The sequence below is a fragment of the Podarcis bocagei genome (genome assembly GCF_964188305.1).
Source record: "Podarcis bocagei genome assembly, chromosome: 15".
NCBI lineage: Eukaryota > Metazoa > Chordata > Lepidosauria > Squamata > Lacertidae > Podarcis > Podarcis bocagei.
In genome coordinates this window covers 42,258,032-42,279,797 of record NC_138141.1, presented here as the reverse complement: position 1 = coordinate 42,279,797, position 21,766 = coordinate 42,258,032, and the positions used below count along the sequence as shown (strand labels likewise).

The 21,766-nt window shown below is 45.9% G+C and overlaps 1 protein-coding gene across 2 annotated transcripts in view; it reads left to right on the top strand.

Moving 5' to 3' along the window:
* Positions 1 to 2,846: 2,846 nt before the first annotated feature.
* CLTC (clathrin heavy chain) overlaps positions 2,847 to 21,766 on the top strand; it is a 75,795-nt gene continuing 56,875 nt past the window's right edge. The window contains exon 1 of one of the 2 annotated variants that reach the window (XM_081171943.1): positions 2,847 to 3,286. In XM_081171943.1, coding sequence (XP_081028069.1) covers positions 3,245 to 3,286 — 42 coding nt within the window. In that variant the 5' untranslated portion in view covers positions 2,847 to 3,244. The remainder of the gene's footprint in view (positions 3,287 to 21,766) is intronic. The other variant, XM_081171944.1, reaches the window with a different exon arrangement.

Sequence of the window (21,766 nt, the reverse complement as noted above, 5' to 3'; positions counted from 1 at the left end):
CAATCTTGGATGGATCTGCTATTCCTCCTTTTGGACCTTCAAGTTGAGTTAAAGATACTGGTCCCCATTGTCTTCCATTTTTCTGCAGGGTTACCTATAGCAAGGGCGTGTGTTTGTGCAGCCCACCATTGTGGTTAGTCTGTGCCATTCCTTTGTGTGGCCTTTTTAAGAACATAAGGAGAGGCTCTGCTGGATTTCCTTGGGGAAATGACGGGCTATATTCCTTGCTGCACCATCTTCCTAGGGCCAGATGCCAGGGTTCTGCAGGGCCAGAAGCAAAAGTGGGTGGAGAAACAAATGCAAACTTTTGTACAACAGCAGGCCAGTTTCTTCAATCCTCCAAGCAAGGAAGAGCCATTGTCACAGTTCAGACACATTCTAGCCAGGCAAGAATACTCAAGGAGGATGAAAAGCAGGCACTGGTCAGGAGTATGGCTTGGGGAGAGTCCCAAGGGCCAGAAAGAGATGTGGAGGACCACATTTGGCCCCCAGCCCCAAGGTTCTTCATCCCTGCTGCTCTATACTATATACTATGCACTAGGACGTGGGTGGCGCTGTGGGTTAAACCACAGAGCCTAGGACTTGCCGATCAGAAGGTCAGCGGTCCGAATCCCCGTGACGGGGTGAGCTCCCGTTGCTTGGTCCCTGCTCCTGCCCACCTAGCAGTTCGAAAGCACGTCAAAGTGCAAGTAGATAAATAGGTACCGCTCCGGCGGGAAGGTAAACGGCGTTTCCGTGCGCTGCTCTGGTTCGCCAGAAGTGGCTTAGTCATGCTGGCCACATGACCCAGAAGCTGTACGCCGGCTCCCTTGGCCAATAAAGCGAGATGAGCGCCGCAACCCCAGAGTCATCTGCAACTGGACCTAATGGTCAGGGGTCCCTTTACCTTTATGCACGATGCTCCTGTGAGGGGCAGGGTGTATGTGTGCTGCATTGGATAGGAGGGATTTGCAGAAATCAACACTGACCTCCTTTGCACCTGCAGAGCAGCTTCTATTAGCCCAAAGCTACCATTGGACATCCTAACAAGCACACCTGGAGGAGACTGGTTGATAAAGCTTCTGCCCGAATAAATTTATTTTTTAAAAATCCAGGCTGTAATGTTATTTATTTACTGAATTTGTGCCTGCTGCCTAGCTCTGGCATGTTCTCATTGGGTGGGAAACATTAGATGGGGGAAGCCTTGAACCAAAGCGCCCCACACTGCAGCAGTTTGTTACAGCACAGGTCCACACTTGTAATGCTTAAACATTTGCAGCGTAATAGTCGTCGTTCAATATATCTATTTAATTACAACCCCCCCCCCAAAAAAAAATCCCTGGTAAGTTCTTTGAAGGGGTTCATATATTTCAGGAGAGCTATGCTGGCTTTGGGAGGGGGGCGGGAACAGAGCAATTCCACCTCCCGGTTAATCTATTTTCATCCACAGTTTTCTATTTTTACAATGGCATGCCATTGGATTAAAGTAGATAAGGCTATCATGGAAGTCTTTTGAGAAATGGCTCTCCTCTCACACTGCTTGTTTAGGAGCAATGCATTGGAAGGTAACAGTAAGCCTCAAAAACATCCCAAGCCCAACCATGGGTGGGCAAAACCTTGGGGATTGCAATAGTCATTTCCTGATTGCCTGGAGTCAAGGAGTATCTCTTTTGGCTAATTGGGTGGCTGACATTTACAAAATGGGACAAATCCTAGGGAGGGGAGAAATTTGTTTGCTTCACATTGGAACACCTACCCACCTGATTTCCATTCCCTGAACCAAATACGTGAACAGGAATGTGTGTTTCCTTCTAGATCCCCTCTTCTTTGAATTTTGCAATTCATTCCCCCCCCAATCATACATATATTAGGGGGAAAGCGCACTCTCAAATGCTTCATGTTAGTGAAAAAACTCCCCAAAATGCATTATATCAGGGAAAATTCATTGCAAAGTAATGTATGTAATAGGGTTTTTCCCCGCAAGTTTAAGAAGAATACAGCCCAAAGTTGGGATAGCAATGGGGTGAACTGAAAAATTTGAAAAACAGAAAGTAAAATTGGTAGAACTTTGAGGTTACAAAAAGGTCAATTTGCATTTGTTGCTCCACCCATTAGTGCCATGTGGCCCCCACAAGAAAATGTGGCCCTCGGGCTGAATATTCTCACTTTGTTTCATACATGATATATTTACTAACATTGTTCATTTTTTAAGATTCATTTTTATTTAATTTTTACAATGTAACCTGCCCAGAGACCTATTCTGATATAGCTGACAGCTGATTTTATTAAGTATTTGCACAGCCTCCCTCAAGTCTCATTCTCCTTTCTCTATGCATTAACCTGTGGAACAAGGTTACCAGTCCAAGGTCATCTCACTCTGCGTGCCAAGGCCGGGATTCGAACCCGCGGAAAACCGTAAGCAGCTCTTTTCCGCGCAGGCGCCGTAACCACCTACGCCATGGAGCGTTCTGAGCATCCCCTCTCACCAGGGACTATTTTAATACCCGAGAAAGAGAATGCGGAGGGGAACAAGGTGAACTTCCTCCTCCTCTGCCTAGAAAGTCTACCGAGAGAGAAACACCTTCTTCCTCCCCCCAATCATGTGATCACGGGGCAAGAATCCCAGGTGGTAATGACTGTGGGGCGCGAGAGCGGAAGTGGCGTCACCCCTCCGCCCAGGTCGCATGATGTGGCAAAAAAAGGGGGGGGAGAGACGTAGCACCGAAGTAGGCGGGGCTCAGGAGAGAGCGAGAGGGGAGGGGGGCGAAAGCTTGGCTAGAGAAAGACTCATCGAGAGAGAGAGGGAGAAAAAAGTCCCTTCCGGTTTCGCGTATCCTTCCGCGCTTCTCATTGATTCTTTTGCGTGGGCGGCGTTCTGATCCTTCCGCCGCTGCGCTAATTGGCGGCAGGTGAGGAGGAGGATAAGGCGGAGGGAGCCGCCGCCGCCGCCGTGACTGTTCCTGCGCCGCCCGGCCGTTGCTCTCCCTTCCCTTGAGGAGGAAAGTGGTGTGTCCTTCCGCCGAGCGAGCGGCGGCTGTTTCCGGATCGCTCGCGGCGGCCTCCCACCGTCTTCTCCCTCTCTGCTTTCCCCGCCATTGAGAGCCGCCCTTTCCCCCTTCCCGGGTCCTTGGCTCGCCTCGCCGTCGGCTTCTTTTCTCTCAACCCCCCCTCCTCCTCCCGTGTTTCTTTTTTCCTGTGGAGAGACTAGGTCCCCCGCCCAAACGCCGGGCTGGAGCCCCAAAACCCCAACAACGCCTCGGGCGCCATGGCTCAAATCCTGCCCATCCGCTTCCAGGAGCACCTGCAGGTGAGTCTCCAGAAAAAAAAACCCGTGGGGGGGTGCGGAAGGGGGTCGTGTCTGTGGGGAATGGCTGACGCGGGAGGGTCAGGAAGGCCTGGGGTTGGAAGCGGGGCCGAGAGAGAGAGAAAGGAGGGGGCTGTCCGTGTGTGACAGTTTTAGGCCTTGGGGGACAGAGGAGGAGGGGGGTCGGGGAATGGGGGCGAAGGGAGGTGGGTCCTGGTTTAGGAGCTGGGGCAGGTGGGAAAGGGGTCAGGTGGAGGACTTGGGGAAAGGGAGGGAGCTCATGGGCTTGAGAAGGGGGGGAAGAAGAGAGATTTGTGCGTTGGATTATTTAATTTCTATACAGCTTAACATATTAAAAACGCCTCTTAAGTGGTTCGCAGAAACTGGAAGCATCAGCAGGCAACTTGAACAAAATATTACAAAAATGCACAGTTGCATATTTTTAAAAAACGTTACATTAATGCGGAGTTAACTGATATGTGTAAATCAACATGCTTCCAAATACCAGTTGAGAGAGAGAGAAAGGGCTGCTGGGAGGTGAGTGTGGGGGAAGTTAAGATTAAAGGACGTCTCTGGAAGGGCTGGCAACCTAGTTGTTTGTATTATATATGTAATTCAGTGCATATATATATATATATATATATATATATATAAAAAAATGGGGGAGGTGTCTGTGTGATAGTGGAAGGGGGTGGAAGTCGGGGCGAAGCTAGAGTTAAAGGGGGTTCATTGGAGCCATTGGGAGGGGAGGCAAGTGTCTTTTGTGTGTGTGTGATATGAATGAAGTTTGGTCTTTGATATAAGGGTAGGGAGAGGTAGCTGAGGAAATAGGCCTAAAGGAAGTTCATTGAAGGTATTTGGGGTGGGTGTAAAGCAGGAGTTGTACTGGTAAGGTGTATTTATGTATGAAGGAGGGAGGAGACATTTGTGTGATAGCTGAGAGAGAGGACTGGTAGGAGGAGGCAAGAGAAGCTATGGTTAAACTGGGTTTCCTGAATAATGGCTGGGTGAAGGGGCAGAGGCCAGAGCTGCCTGATTGTCTGAGATAAATATGAAGGGGGGAGTCATCTGTGGTGGTTGAGAGAGGGCTAGTAGAAGTAGGCAGGGAAAACTACGGTTAAAGGGGTTCCTTGGGGGAGGGGAGGCATGTGTGTACATAATACATGTATGAAGGCAGGTTTTAACTCTTCCCTCTCTAGAGTACCCATCTGTGTGATAGCTGAGATGAGTGGAAGGGAGGCCCTGACTGAGATTAAAAGGGGGTATTTGAAGAATTTAAGGGAAAGCAAGTGAGGTGGGTGGGTGTTACACTGAAGGTCAGGATCAATGGGGGAAAGAATGTGTGTGTGAAAGGGCTGCTGGAAGTGGGGAGGGGCTGAGATAAAAGGGGGTATTTGGAAGAGTGGAGGAAGTACATGTGAGTTTGTGTAATGTATGCACACACGTGTGTTGTAGGGTCTTAGGTCTTGGGTACTCGGAGGCTAGGAAGGCTGCTGGGAGTGGGGAGCTGGGAAGGCAGGTGACTGGGATTAAAGGGGAGCATTAGAGGAGGGTTGGAAGCAAGAGGGGTGTGTGCCTAACTTTGCACAGGGAAGGAAGGTCATGGGGTTATCTGGAAGTGTGTGTAGGAAAGCAATTTGTGTGGTAGTTTCGTTCTGTAAAGAGAGGGTGCTGAGAGTGAGGCAGTGGTAAAATGGCTTGGTTTAAAAGGATGGGGTGCTCCAGAGAAGGTTAGGGGGAAACAAGTGTCAATATGTAGAGAGTAAGGAAAAGAGGAGGCGGTTTCTGTGATCTTCCAGGAGGAGGAGGGAGTGATGCCATCTGTATGACAGTGTGGGGTAGGAAGTGTTGGGAGTGATTCCTTTGGGAGAGGAGGAAAGCCAGTTCTGCTAAATGAATGAAGGGAGTGAGTGACTGAGGAGTTGAGGTGGTGAATGAGACCGAGATGGAGGCAGGGGCTTTAGAGGAGCTGGGAGGCAGGATGGGGGCCTGAGGCATTTAGGTGGAAAACTGAAAGTGACTGGGAGTTTAGAGGCTTGCAGGTAGGGAGGAGAGAAGGCGGTCCTCAGATAATGAAGTAGGAGAGAGGGAACTGTTAGTGAAGGTGGCTGGGGCTGTTTGTGCAGCATTTGGAGGAATTGTGGGGTGGAACAAAAGCTTTTGGAGTAACAGGTGTTTCTGTATGGCGTGGCAGGAAGGAAGATGATCCTGGAGTAATTTAGAAAGGGAGGGGAGGCCTGACTGTGAGTGGGATTATAAAGGCATTCTAGGTAATGTGGAGGAGATGGGGCTCCAGAGTAGCAACAGTAAGGTTTAAATAATGGAGGAGAGAAGAAGTAAAGGCGATTGGGATTAAAGTGTTTGTGTGTGGAGAGGGGCAGTCCTGTTTGGAGACTAAGAGGGTGGGGTGGGTGAAACTTAGGGAGGTTCTTCAAAGTGGCTGGCATTAATGTTTGGGCATATAGTGTGGGTGGAAGTAGCCCTGGACTAATTTGAAGGGGTAGATGCACCTGTGTGAGAGGGAGGTGGCTGTTTCTCCATGTGATGGATTTGGCAGGGTTAGAGAAAAGGAAAAAGCCAAGAGGAATTATTCTGATGCTTAATTGGGTATGGTATACATGCCTTAATGTAGATTAACTTGCTAGGCTAATACAGGGGCTTGATGGGAGTAAGAACCTGACCTGTAGTGATAGGTCAGGGGGTCGATTGGTTTCTGGTTAATGATTTGTGTGACTGCTGACTGCAGAGTTGTTCTGGAAGAATTATGCGACTAGAACCAGACAGGAGATGATGTGAGTGATTGATGATGCAGATTTCAAGGGGGGAGAGAGCTGTATAGTGGGTCAAGATTTGGTAATGTTGCAAATAACTCTGCAGGGGAAGCCCAAAAGGAATGTTGGGTATGCATGGACAGTTGAAGTGAGAGTGAGCCGATAATTCAACTGGCACATGTTTCTTACGTTTTTCAAGCTCTATCCCGTGTTTCCCTTAGGGATCATGTCCCAGCTGATAATGAGAAACTGTAAGGAGTTTAAAACAGGTGCTAGGGCAGTTGGGTTTGGTTGACTTCCGGGGGTGGGTGTTAAGTTAGGCTGAACTTAATGACAAAGTATTTGGAACTAAAGGAATTCTGTGGTATAATGTGATGGGTAATCCAAGGTCAGAGGTCATAGTGGGACCAGGTGTGCAATATCCAGTCACTTTGAGGTGTGCATAAAAGGTAGAGACAAATGTTGGTGCGGCTTGTGGCAAGTATATAGAGTGCAGGAGTGGAATCCAGGCGATTGGAGCTAGATCGGTCAGATGCATTTGAGGATTCCTTCTCTTTGTGATGAAGGTTGAGAAAGGCAGTACTCATCTTTCTGTGGGTGGAGCTGAAGGTTGTAGTAGTGACTGTGCAGGTATCGGCCTACAAAGTGCACCCCAATCACCCCAGGAAATGGCCCTTTGAGTTCCTGAAGTGGAAGGAACAAACACACTGCTACTCTTGAATCACAGCTTTCCTAACTGTTGAAATAGCATTGCCCGTTAGGGGAAAGGTTTTCCACTTCTACAGCAACATTCCCCAGCTTTACTCAAGGAATCTGCTGCCTTCAGTTTCTGTAGAGAAGTTGGGTGTGTGTGAGCAAGTAAGAGTTGCATTCCCTTGATGTGTAGATGCTGTCGTCCTACACATTCTTACATGTGCAAAGATGGCTCAGTGATGGTGAATTTTCCCCTGTACCTTGGTCGTTCACTTCCCTCCAAGCAGGCACTTCAAATTGCTTGAGCTCAATGCTCAATTATCTTAAAATCAGAACTTCCTTTATTGGGCTGGTTTCCCTCTGCCTTCTTGCCCGCCATTCAGATGTCAGCCTGACCTAAGATCTGACACATGCAAACTTTGCATTGAGAAGGGGGAGCTTAGCTAAGTGGTTTCTGCTGCAGTTCCTACTGTTGCCACTTCACAAGAATAATATAATCCTTATTGTGTGGGCGGCACTGGATCTCTACCTCCAGTAGTGCCTACTGGGAAGTATGTGTGGCTTTGTGGAGGGGGGTGAGAGGGAGGAAGGTGTTTCTGACATGCTTTGTTCCTTGTTTGCCTGCAAATAATTTGGTTGAACAAAATGGGGTGGGGGGGGATCACCTTGAAAAAGAAAGAAAATAAGAAAAGAAATTTGACAAGTGTTACTCATAGTACAGTGGTACCTTGATTCTCAAACTTAATCCGTTCCGGAAGTCTGTTCCAAAACCAAAGTGTTCCTAAACCAAGGCACACTTTCTCATAGAAAGTATTGTAATGCAAAATGGATTAATCCGTTCCAGACTTTTAAAAACAACATCTAAAACAGCAATTTAACATGAATTTTACTATCTAACGAGACCATTGATCCATAAAATGAAAGCAAATCAATGTACTGTACTATAAAATAAATAGTATTGTAGATGATAAAAATTAAATTTTCTTTTCTTACCTGCACTGATGATAGTCATTGTTTGAATGGGGGACTTTTATCCATCTCCGCAGTCACACAATCAGTCAATCAGTCAGTTGCTGAAACTGGGATCCACAAAGTCACAAAAACAAATTAACTGAAAAAGCCTCAAAACAGGAAACACAGGTGGACTCAAAACGGAGCACGTTTGGCTTCTGAAAAACAGTTCGAAAACCAGAACGCCTACTTCTGGTTTTGCAGTGTTCAGGTTCCAAGTTGTTCGTGAACTAAGCTGTTTGAAAACCAAGGTACCACTGTACTTGCAACTGGTTTTCAGATGTTGCATGTCTATTGTGAACATGTCTCTGAACTTAGTGGCAGCAAGAACAGATCTCTGATGTGAGTAGCTGTTCTGTAAAAAGAAAAAATCCTAATCCTGCTTCCTGCTTCCTGTTGAGCATTGGCTTCTAGCCTCTTGTGTCAGGAAGAACCAGGCAAAGAAGCGATCGCAAGTCACGCTCCTGCGGGCTTCCTTGCTGCACAGACTTTTGGCAGCACAACCTGGGAGAGAGCCTTTGCACTGTTCCTCTTTGGAATTTTTGCCGAAAATGCACACTCTGCAGATTTCTGTGACTCTTGCTTATATTGTACTGATAGATTGCTTGATTTGCAATTTGGCATCTTTAGAAAATCTGCGCTTGCAGCACAGGGCAGAATAGACTCTTGGGCATTCTCCCAAGAATATTCATCCTGCCTCTATGCAAGTTTCCCAGTATTTTCTGTCCCGCTGTGATGGGATCCTGAAACATGAGCTGCTGTGCAGCAGAGGAGAGTAATTCTTAATGGGTGGCACAACACCAGAGGCAACCTTCGTCTCACCTCTTTACTGTTTTCCTGTACATAAATGGTTACCATCCACTCCTTTGGGGAAAAGATAGAAGTATGACACTTAAGGAGAATGTTGCAGCAAGGGCACAACCTGCCTTCCTGCATCATTTTTGATCATGCAAGTGCTTTCTGATTGGGATCCTGCCAGGTTCCTTGTCATTTACTTTGCAGGCATTCCTTCTGTCATAATGAGGAGCTCTTGGTAGTCTTGGGGGCTAGACCACCCTGGTCCCCAATGAATTTTGGAGACCTGATTGAAAACTCCCTTGGTTTGACCTGGAGTTTGTACATAAAAGTTTTGCCTGAAAATTCACTTTGTTGATAGGCTTTAAGCTGCAGTGCTTTGATGCCATCATGGCTGTGGGAGAAAGCCGCTGGGTATTTCTCTCTTCAGGGCTGCCTCCTTTTGAACCTGGCCGGTCGTGGTTAATGTATGCAAGCAACTGTTTCTGGAAAATGCTTTTTGTGTGGTGCCAAAGTTCTTGCCAAGGAGACTGCATAGGATGATAAGGCAAAATGTAGATGAAGTTGGTGAGAGGCAGTGCTCTTGCTCTGCTCAAAGTTATCGCAGCTGTTTTCTTTTGTTTGGAGGCCCTTCAGAAACCTGAGGTGGGGTTCCCCTTCAGGGGGATTTCCCTGAAATAGGGTGTAACTTTGCTTCAATCCTTTGAATGCTAAAAAGATGATAGAGAAGAAAGCTTGGTATATGCACTCCTTTTTTCCCCAAGACAGCTGACTTCAGCTTGTAATAATTTAATTTGGCGTTGACAAAAAAGTGGAGGGGGGGGGGAGTCGGACTAGATGACCCTCGTGGTCCCTTCCAACTCCCTTCCAATCTGTGATTCTTTAGGAGTGGTCAAAAGGGTGCAAAATGTTATACTTATACTGCATGCCTCTTGTTATGCTGAGGTTGATGCAGCACAACAAAGTGGTGTGGTTTTATGACTCCATTTACACCCCACTTTTCTTCCAAGGAACCCCTAGATGGGGTGCATGGTGTTTTAGGGTGCATGGTCTTCCCATCCAGGCATTGCCTAGACTGGACTTGTTTGGCTGAAACAATGCTGCCTTGTCTTCCATCAACCATGCAATGGGGAAGTGTTCTTCTCCCTCATCTGTTCAGCGTGGGGCAAAGTGGTTGGTTATGCATGCTGTGATGTCGCATCCACTATGTGATCTCTGATAGGCTGGGAGCTAAAACAGAAAGTGACACTGAAACAGCAGCAAAGAAGGGGAAACATGGATGTTCAGACACTTCTGAACATCCATGAAAAAGAGATGGGATTCAAGGGCTTTCGTGTTGCTTTGCACGTTTGGAAGGCATTTCTGATGAAATTAAACTTTATGGCACAAAATTTAGGCTTAGTTCCTAGTATGTGGAAATGGTAACTTGGAAGGATGATGGGGTTCGAGGAAAAGGAATAGAAGCAGTCAAGTAACATTTAGTGTCATTTGCGTTAATGATTAAAAAAAAAAAATTACATGACAACTCAGTGCAAGTTCATTAGTTGAACCTCAAGAAAAACAATGAAGGCTCTGAATTATTAACATGCTAAGACTTCAGTTCTGTTCACACTTACCTGGAAGTAGATCTCAAGTAAGCTGAGCTTCATTTTGAATAGATTTTCATAGAAGTGCACTATAATTTTAGCATGCCCAAAGCTCTGTGCATTAAATACATAGGCATTGCCTAAGTTTAATAATATTGGGGGGAGGATTGTGCACCACAGCTTCTAAAACTACCCAGTTTTATAGGATGTTCATTGTTGCTAATGTGGAATGATTCATTTTTGGAAATAAAACATTTCTACTGAAAAACATAGGTTGGAAATCTTTCTGCCCCACGTCACTGATCAGCAGTGCTATGACTGGTATCTGGCAATGACATAGTTTAGCTCAGCTTGGTGTTTGATCTCGAACTTATTAGCTTAGTGGACACCTTTGGGCACCAGTTTGTTTGCTGAGATTGTACAGCATGTCTTGTGCGGAACACCCATAGGCTGCAGAGGATTTTGGGCCATATTCTAGCTATATACTTGGTTTGTATTGGCCAGTTTTGATGAGCCTCACTGTTGCTCTGTATGGCTTGGGTGGGAAAAGCTGTGGCCCTCTGGATATGTTGTACCAAAATTCCCATCAGACCTGACCATTGGCCAGTCTGCTCCAGCAAAGGCTGCAGGTTCCCCAACCCTCTTGTACAGGCTGCAAGCCCTCCAAACACTTACAGTGGTGCCTCGCAAGACAAAAATAATCCGTTCTGCGAGTCTCTTCGTCTAGCGTTTTTTTCGTCTTGCGAAGCACCCCTATTAGCGGATTAGCGCTATTAGCGGTTTAGCGGCTATTAAAGGCTTAGCGGCTATTAGCAGCTTAGCGGCTTAGAAAAAGGGGGGAAGCGGAAAAAATCGCAAGACTCGCAAGACGTTTTCGTCTTGCGAAGCAAGCCCATAGGGAAATTCGTCTTGCGAAGCGCATCGAAAAACGGAAAACCCTTTCGTCTTGCGGGTTTTTCGTCTTGCGAGGCATTCGTCTTGCGGGGCACCACTGTATTTGTTGTTACACATTGCAGAAGAAAACTACAGTGGTGCCTTGGGTTACAAACGCTTTGGGTTACAAACTCCGCTAACCCGGAAGTAGTACCTTGGGTTACGAACTTTGTCCCAGGATGAGAACGGAAATTGCGCACCTGCGGCATGGCGGGAGGCCCCATTAGCGAAAGCACTCCTCAGGTTAAGAATGGTTTCGGGTTAAGAACGGACCTCCGGAACGAATTAAGTTCGTAACCTGAGGTACCACTGTAGTTTGTTGTGAATCTTGTCCGCCATCATTTCCCAGAAGAATCCCGGGAATATTGGAATTCTCTGGAAACATAAATGCTGCTTCATGTGGGAGAGCAGTCCGTAAACTCCCTTGTATTTAAATTCTGCCCTCTGTTGTTTTGAATTAAATGTTTTTGGATTCCCACAGACAGAGATGCCAGCACTGGTATCTGGGTTATTTCAAGCAAGGTATTGTCAGGTGCTGCAGGTAGGGTCTCCTCCATTTGCTGGATATCTCTGCCTCTGTTCACTGACTGGTGATGCATTATTCAAGATTCAGGCTATGCGTGTCTGCCTCCTTTGAGCCTCAAAGTGACAAATGAAACCTGCATCCCTGCTCACTTTCAGCATGGGCAGTTGGCTTTGGTAACCGTCTGTTGCTCTGGCAATGAAACGGTCTGTGTAAAAGAAAACTGGCCTCTTTTCCGCGGTGTACCCGCTGTGGAAAAACCTCTCCATCTGCATGTATACTGGTACCTTCCTGTACATCTGCCTCCTTGTGTGGAGGAATATGTTGTTCACGTTCTACAGAGTCTGTCCAGAACAGTTGTAGAAGTGGTTTGGAGATTATCGTGTTGAACTTTAAGCTGTTTTCACTTTGCAACTAGAAATCTGAGAAGACAAGCCATTTATCTGGTTGCCTCTGACAAATTACCCCCCAAAAACCTACCTACAGATTGATCAGGCAGGAAGCTTTTAATTTGTCTCCAGAGGATCCAATAAAATATTATAATGTTCCATCCAAGTCTCAGTCCAGTAGCCTCTTTTTAGCCACATTCATTACATAATTTCTCACACATCTAGTTATGAGGCAGAAAATTGTCTCTAAATGGGAAGAGGGTTTTGCACTCACAGACTTCCTGTGTGCTGCAAATGACTGACACTGACATGTGCAAGCAGGTAAACTAGATAAAAATTTAGTAGTTCAGTAGGTGACTGAATACTGTAACCTTAACGGAGTTGGTTTATACAGCTGGGAGCTTTAGGTTTATGATAATACACTGGAGAGTTATTAATGACGCTTGAAACATAAGCAGTTATGGATTAAAGATATAAAAAACTAGGCTTCTAGAACGTATTTTTGTTTTCAGCATATGCAAACAACTCTGCACATCAGCAGAACAAAACATAACATAGCAAGGAAAACAATATCCAGGGTTAATATTTGAGTTAATGATGAGTTAATATTTGAACTTCTATTCTTTGACAGTCTTGCAAGGCTTTTATGAGTAAATAGAAAAATCATGACAATGTCTAAATGTCCAATCGAATATAAAACACATTACCGCTCTTGATCCATTTCCCACGTCTTGAAGTCATTTTCTTTGGTGTGAGTCTTTAAGAACACTGTCTACCTTTGCCCTCTCCCAGAGCCTTTGAAAGGCGGGTGCAAGTACCATGTCCAAGCATTGTTGCTTGTTGAAAATCTAGGCTCTTTGAAGCCATGGGAGGGGAAAGCTAAAATACCTGCAGTACTTCATTAAACTGTGTTGTTTTAAATTGTTTAAATATTTTATACAGTGGTGCCCCACAAGACGAATGCCTCGCAAGACGGAAAACCCGCTAGACGAAAGGGTTTTCCGTTTTGGAGGTGCTTCGCAAAACGAATTTCCTATGGGCTTGCTTCGCAAGACGAAAATGTCTTGTGAGTTCCTGCGGGGTTTTTCCCCTCCCCCCCTTTTTCCCAAGCCGCTAAGCCGCTTATCAGCTGATCCGCTAAGCCGCTTATCAGCTGATCCGCTAAGCCACTAATGGGCTTGCTTCGCAAGACGAAAAAAACCGCAAGACGAAGAGACTCGCGGAACGGATTCTTTTCGTCTTGCGAGGCACCACTGTATTGTCCTTTGGTAATTACTTTGAGGGGACCTTATATGTATTTCATGCTTCAAGAACATGAAATACAACTTACTGTTTATTATTTTTATGCAAACCATATGTCAAATCAAATACACCCAGCACTGGAAGGAAAACTACTAGTTCCTGCCCCCTTTAGATTCCAAATTATAGCCACTTAGAATTATGTTTACTATTTTGTTACTATTTTTATATTTATGTACTGGCATTAAGCAGTATATAAATAACTAATAGCGGCTTTGCAGCAGTGTGAATTTATTGTAACAATATTTTTAAAACAATACTTCTGAAACATAACTGCGATTATTCTAAAACTTCATGAGTTTTTCTCTGTTTTACAAGCCCTCACCCTTTCCCCATTCATCCCTCAGTAAAAACCAGGTTTCGAAATTAGCGGGCGCCAGTCCCATTTTGCGACCGGCAACCAGCCTTTTGCAACTGGATGGAGAAGTCCAGTCACCACTTGCCTGGCTGAGTCATTCAGGGGGTCTTCAGGGTAGTGCAACAGCAAAAGACCCAGGTCCCAGGAATCACATGGCTCCTGGCATTCCTATCCCAGTTTCTGACACTGGTAAAAACCTCCCACCCCATGGACTTTTCCAGTTTTCCTCCCCATATTTCTTAAAATATGGGCTTATGTGCAGCAGATTACAACCTAGCTGTTCCAGAACCTTTCTTTAAAATGTGGGTGAAGTCTTGTATGTGGAACTATTTGGGGTCAAAGGCTTTATGGGTCGTAGCCTTTATATTGCAGAGGAGGGCTGTGGGTTGGTCTTACCTTAGCTGGCCAAGGCCATTCTTGACAATATAGAGACAAATCTCTATTCTGTCACTTGGCACAGAAAAGTTCACATTTTATTCACTTGATCTTGTTGTTCATCCCCCGAGTAATTCACAATGACATATGTCTTATTTTATGAGATCCTTTTATCCAAAAAGGCGCTCGCAAGAAGAGCTATGGAAAGTGAAAGGTACTAGCAGCAGGATCATCTGCCATCTAAGATTGCTGGCTGTGCTCTTCATGCCACCCACTTGTTGTGTGGTGGAACACATACAGGCATGTTCAGCGCCTTTCTTACTTCTGGAGATCATCTAAACTCTTCCTGACTATTCTCTTACCTTCATATTATGACTGCCTATATTAATGACAGTCTTGTGGCACCTTAAATGACCAACAGATACTGTAGTATAAGCCTCCCTGGTCCACTTCATCAGATGCATCACTTAACATCCTCTGTTGGTGGGAACGAAAATATACACGTATGGGCATAAAGTGCAGAGATGTTATTCATCTGAAGTGAGTTTCAGTACAGGAAAGCTTATTTTACATAAAGTGTGTCCTCTAGAGCCACATTTCCTAACCTGGGATGGCCTTTAGATGCTGTTGGACTACAACAGCCTTTTCCAACTTGCTGTCATCCAGATATTTTGGACTCCGACCCCCTTCAGCCTAGCCAGCATGCTGTGCTGGCTGAGGCGGATGGGAGTACAAAATATCTGGAGGGTAGCAGGTGGACAGAGGCTGGACTTTCAGCTCCCACTTGCCCTGATCATTGGAGGTGATGGGAGTCCACCAACATCTGGAGATTTCTAAGTTGGGGAAGGGCTGCTTGGAGAATTTGGGCTATGAAGTGAATTAAGTAAACCTTGTTAGCTTCCAAAATGCTGCAGCACTCTTTATATCTGCTCTTCCAATAGCTATCTCTGCAGAAGTTATCGACTACAGTGGACGTTTGGGTTGCGACCGTGATCCGTGCAGGAGGCATGTTTGGAATCCACAGCGTTCGCAACCCACAGTGGCGCATCAGCATTCGCAACCCGCATTGGCGCATCTGCACATGTGCGGGTTGCGATTTGGGGCTTCTGTGCATGCGCAAAGTGCCATTTAGTGCTTCTGCACATGTGCAAGCACCGAAACCCAAAAGTAACCCGTTCCAGTACTTCCGGGTTTCGGTGCATCTGTAACCCGAAAACGCGCAACCTGAAGCGTCTGTAACCCAAGGTATGACTGTATATTAATGGTGCAAGTTGTTCACTGGGTCCAGTAATGCTCTTATGAAGGCAAGTTCCTGTAAGCTACAGGAGAGGAGTGTGCTCTTGCACTTGGGTCCTGTTTGCTGGTTGCAAACTGGTGGCCCCTGTGAGAACAGGATCCTGGACTGGGTGGGCCATTGGCCTGATCCAGCAAGCGCTTCTGGTGTTCTTATGCAAGCCACAGAAGTTAACAGTTACACGAAGCCCAAACGCATGTTGAGCTTTCCTAATGAAACAGAAGGTGAAGAGGAAGTGTGAAGTCAGGTGAGACCTGAACGCAGGCCAAAGTGGGGGCAGGCAGAACAGCAGGTGTGCAGAAAGGAGCAGAAGCAGGAGTGAGAATGGGCAAAGAGAGGTTCAGAAAGAGACTCTTTGCAAAGGCAAGGAAGGTAGGAGCCCTTGTATGGTTCGGAAATCTATACCTTTGCCTGCAGAAGGTGAATTAAGTATTAAAAGAACTACGTTGTCAAAAAGAAGATAGGCAGTGCCATCCTCCTTTAGGAGGGTTAAAAGGCATTTGTTGCAGCTTACAGACAGAAGGGAATACAGGAATGGTTACACAATGTACCTTATATGGCGCAGTGTCAAACAAAAAAAATCCCTGCTCCACCTCTCTGACAGAGGCCAAGAGGAGGGTGGGGCATTGACGGGGCCCGTCCTGCAATTAGGAGGTTCCTGCTTGTTGAGAATGGAGTTAAAAAAATCTGGATTTTAACTGCCTTGTTCTCATCCAGGAAGAAAGTGCCCCAGGTTCCAAAAGTATGGAACATAGGTTAGGGGAAACTTTCAGCGTGCAAAAAAATGTGTCTACTGTGCAGTCTTTGGAAGATAAACATGTTGCAGGAGGACGGGGCCCAGTTTTCTCTCCAGTAACAGAACAATGGCCTGCATCCGGTTGTGTGCTATGAAATCTGGCGAAAAATGCTGAGAATGCAGCAATGTCACTTCCTCCTGGAAGGTGACAGCTCAGAGGCTTTTCTAGCAAAATATGCCAACTTTTCTCCTGGAAGAAACCCAGTGGCTTGCTGTTGTCAGCATCTTTTGTTCCTTAATTGTCATCTGTGGGGGTTAATTGATATACATTGGTCTTCATAATTCACTCTTGCCACAGCACTTCTAATGGCGTTTGAGGGAAATGGTCCTGGGCTCTTCATCTTACATTATAGCAGGTATAAAGCTTGGTGCTCCCAGGCTGGTTACATAGTGTTATGCAAGGTGTTGCTCAAGAGTAAAGGTAAATGGAATGTAATTATCCAAATAGCAGAGTAGGTACAAAATGGCCTCCTGGGAGGTTAGGGAAACCTTTCTTTGGCTTTTAATGCATACTTACAGCAAAACAAGTGTGTGTGTGTGTGTGTGTGTGTGTGTGTGTGTGTGTCACACACATTTGTACAGAACTTGTATCCTTCACCTATAAACTATATATCCACAAGCATTAAGAACAAAAACCTTGATGCATCACTAGAATGAAAAACCATAAAATCTCTTTTGTTACATAGTGAACACTAAACACATTTTGGCCATGCTTCCTGGCATAATGGATCTACACCATAAATTTAGACCACAGGGATGGATCTACACCATAAATTTAGACCACAGGGTTTCCCCCTAAATAATCCTGGGAACTGTAGTTTGTTCAGGGTGCTGGGAATTATAGCTTTGTAAGGAGAAAATGTAATTTCTGGGATTCTTCAGGAGGAGGGAGGCATGTGGTTTAAATGGGCATGTATGGTATAGACCTGCCCATGGTATGGAAGTGGTGTCACCACTTGAAAGCCTGACACCCTCAGGTGGTAGTGGAATGCTGTCTTTGTTGTCATCATCTAGCATGGGACTGTTGTCATACAAATACTTCTATTTTTGCCCTCTATATGGATATGGGTAATACCAGGCTTAAGTGGTGACAGCCACTGATTCACCAGGTGGGCTTATTCTTATTCTACTTCTGTGGGAAATAGTAATTGTGATAAAGGTAAAGGTAAATGACCCATGACAGTTAAGTCCAGTCGCAGACTCTGGGGTTGCAGTGCTCATCTCGCTTTACAGGCCGAGGGAGCTGGCGTTTGTCCACAGTTTTTCCAGGTCATGTGGCCAGCATGACTAAGCTGCTTCTGGTGCAACGAAGCACCAAAACCAGAGCAGCGCACGGAAACTCCGTTTACCTTCCCACCGGAGTGATACCTATTTATCTACTTGCACTTTGATGTGCTTTTGAACTGCTGGGTTGGCAGGAGTTGGGACTGAGCAATGGGAGCTTGCCCCGTCGCGGGGATTCGAACAGCTGACCTTCTGATCAGCAAGCCCAAGAGGCTCAGTGGTTTAGACCACAGCTAAAGACAAATTCATGGTCACAACCTGTTTGGTGTATGTTAATGTGCAAAATGCCATGTTTTTTAAAAAAAGTATATTAAGGAACAAGGTAGCCAGATTGGTATTAGCCTGCAGTTTGTAATTATGTGTGCAGTTGATAGCATTTTTCAAAAACCCTTTATGGTTAAAAGCAATACATGGTTTGAAATTTTCAGGGAGCTGAAGATACAGATGAGGAAAATGTTTGGGTGCTGTAATAATAGCAGCTGCCCTTCAGTTCCCCTTTGTTATGGGATGTGTGGATCGTATAAAATAGGTTTGGAGAAATTTTGGTGGCCCTCCAGATACTGTTGGACTCGTACTGTCCAGCAAGGCTAATGGTGAGGGATGGAATGATAGGAATTGGAGTATATCAGCCACAGATTCCTCATCCCGTGTGTGTGTGTTTGTGTGCAAACCCAGAAGTGAGTGTTCCGGTTTGCGAATGTTTTTCGGAAGCCGTATGTCCGACATGGCTTCCGTAGTTTCCGATTGAGTGCAGGAAGCTTCAGCCAATCGGAAGCTGCACTTTGGTTTTCAAACTGTTTCGGGAGTCGAATGGGTTAAGTTCAAGAACCAAGGTACTACTGTACTGAGCTAGATGGACCAGCGTGATTTGGTATAAAGCAATATCCTATGTTCCTAAAAGGAAAAAAAGAGAACCAGGGAGCATTTGGGACATAGTCTCTTAAGATGGTGAGGAGATCAGCAGCTGCTCTTGATAGACATACTGCTGTGACCAAATGAGAAAGCCATGAGGCATATAGTCAGTTATCTTGATCACCAAGGATATTGTTTCCCTGGCTTGGGACCCATGATTCTTAAGATATGCTTGTGCAGAGCTTGCAGGCATTTGATAGAATCCTGATCGTTCTTTGTTTCTCACCCTTAATTTGGAGGAAAAAAGTGTTTTTATTGATGGAACTTCAGCTTGCTCACCTGTGTGATGGATTGCAGTCACTGCCTGCAGCTGTTTGTCCCAACACCATTGACCAAGGGTGTCTCCTGACATTGGTTCTGCAAAAAAATGACAGGATTGCTTATTCTAGCAGATGGCTATAATTAAGGTAAATCTGCCTTGCTTTGTTGCTTAAGTGCTGTGGCTAAGCTAGGTCTTTGCTCAGATAACTGTTACCATCTGCCACACTTTGGCCTGTTATAAGTAGCCAATGAGATTAATAAAACATGGATTTCCATAAATTTGTGTAGCCAGTTCAGCCTTTAAAAGGCTGGGAAAGAGAATAGAAGAGATGGGAGACAGGTGCAGATGAGATCTCTTTAATAATGTGATTTGTATTCCACACTTGCAACAAACCCCAGATAAATTGACTTGTGTGAAGCTAACAAAGTGTATACACCAAACTTTAAAAAAAAAAAGGTGGTGCAGGAATCATACTCTTTTCCTTCAGAACAAGTGCAGGGAACATTTATCCTTCTAGATGTTGCTGAACTACAACTCCCATCATTCCTGTCCATTGATTGTGCCCTGTGGTGTGGTGTGGTGTAGTGTGGTGTAGTGGTTAAGAGCGGTAGTCACGTAATCTGGGTAACCGGGTTTGCGTCTCTGCTCCTCCACATGCAGCTGCTGGGTGACCTTGGGCTAGTCACACTTCTCTGAAGTCTCTCAGCCTCACTCACCTCACAGAGTGTTTGTTGTGGGGGAGGAAGGGAAAGGAGAATGTTAGCCGCTTTGAGACTCCTGAAGGGGAGTGAAAGGCGGGATATCAAATCCAAACTCCTCTTCTTCTTCTTCTGTTAGGGCTGATGGGAGTTAAAGTTCAGCAACCTCTGGGAAGACCAAATGCTCCCCACACACCTGTTTCAGCCTAAAGAACCATTGTGTACATCTAAAGAAAGAAGTACTCCTGGCAGATATTGTACCCCGCCCTGTGAGCCAAAATGGCTCTTAGAGCAGCTTACAAAAAAGGAAAAACCCAGTTCTGAGATGGTCCCTGTCCTAAGGTCTCAGGCACACAAGGAAAAAGGAACAGGAGGGAGAAGGGAAAAGCAAGTTCAGGCAACAGTTCACGTTACATTCACAGCCTGTGTGAGTGGCGGTTCTGACTGCTTTGCCCTTGCTAAAGAGCAGTCCTGCTCCAGAAGCACTTCTGCCACCAGACCAGATTCAGCAGCAGATCTGATGAATCCCAGCTCAGGGCAGTTTCTTCAATACAGTACTTTTCTCAGACAAGTCCTTGGCCCAGTGGAGTCAGTCAGTCAATGAAGCACGTTGAAAGTATGAACGAGAATATAAAAAAGCGAAAGACGTTTAAGGCAGTGTTGCATTTCAAGGCAGCATATTTCATTTGAGCCCGGATAGCAATGCTGGTTTGGCACGATAGATTTAGCGAAGGGAGTGGTGCATTACTAATAGCTTGTGAATGGTTACTTGCAGAGGTGTGGCTTTACAACAGAACTTGACGGCGCAGTTGTAGACAAGACGCTTGTGGGGAGCTGAAATGGAAGATAAGGCGTAGCAGTGCATGAATTAGTTTCCCTTCTCTCTGTGTTATATCAAAGTGGGCAGCCTACCCTACTGCTCCTGAGGCATGATCTTTGAGGCTGCTCTCAGATTCTTAAGAAGCCTTGCTTTAAGAAATAAATCAATCAACATGCTTCTAGTTCAGGGGTAGGCAATCTAAGGCCCATGGGCCACAAGCGGCCCACGGGGATTGTTTAACCAGCCCACGAACCGCCCCCAAACTGAGCCGCCTGCTTGGCGAGTCCCCGCGTGCTGCGCTAAACAGGCGCAGTGCAGCACTGGGACTCGCTTCCGTGGCGCCAAAAATCGCGTCTGCGCATGTGCAGGCGCCAAAAATCGCGTCAACGCAGATGCCGGAAATCGCGGGCGTGCACACACACACACACTCCAGCCCACGGAGGGAATCTCCACTGGAGTGAACTGGCTTAGGCGAGGTAAACCTTGCAGACCCCTGTTCTAGTTGATGTGGTGACTCGTATTGGCCCTGCTTAGGTCCGGATGACCCATGTTTGAGCTGGTGCAAGACTATGTATGAAGCTCACTGATGCGGCCTCTTAGAGGGATTTGCCCACCTCCCTGGCCGGCAAGGATAAAACTAATTCACAGTGGAATGCAAAGTATAATTGTTTACCCTTTCAGCTGTTGTAGTGTCTTGACAGTGTGGTGGTGTTTTATTAAACACTTAATCTTCCAATTGGTTTTATTATTGTTGTTTTGCGGTCAGCTTTTGTTTGTGAACCCACCTCAGTATATATATTCTTGAAGTGAAAGGCGGTGTATAAATTGCTGTAATAACAGAACAATCTAAACCTCTAAAGGGGTTTACATCAAGACGTGAAATGAGCAATCTGAATGAAACTCGGTGTTTAATTTGGGGGCTGACGAGAATTGCTGCGTGCACTGAGGAAAAGGTGGTGTAGAGTAAGAGGCTGGGAAGGAGTCTTCTGGTTGGGCGTTGGACTGGGGGCACGGAAAACCTGGGATCAAATTCTCACCTGGCCGTGAGGCTCACTGGATGGCTTGGTGTCTTCTGTCCGTCAGCCTCGCCTACCTTGCAGGTTGTGAGAATTGGCTGGAGGGAGACACACCATGTGTGCTGCCTTGACCATGGGAGACGGACACTGTATCAATGCAGTAAATCTGCCCTTCATCTTTCAACCTGGCAGATCCAAAACCACAGCAAATGTGGCATGTAAGTCGCATTCACTTTGACCTTCCCTCTCACTCCGATGTGTTTTCTGATGCAGCTTTTAGCGCCTGCCCCTGTTATAGGTGACCTGCTTCAGAGATATGGTGCTCCTGCACCGGAAACACCCCGACTATTAAAAAGCTGATAATGGGCTTGATATCCTTGAAGCACAGCAGATGATTATCCCTGTGATGCAGATCTGAGATGGGTTTGTCTTGTCATTGCCATATATTCGCTCCCCCCCCCCCCCGGACGATAGTCCTTGTTCTATATAAAAACCATACTTCCACGCCAGAGGCAATGAATGTTCTTGAATTTCTCCCCCAGATAGCAGAACAAATACAGCTCTTGTTTTGTTAAACAGCTATTTGTACTGCAGTATAAACCCATCAGAGTTTTATGTGGTGTAGCTTTGAATAGAACAGTCACCATTGGACAGAATTGAGCTATTGC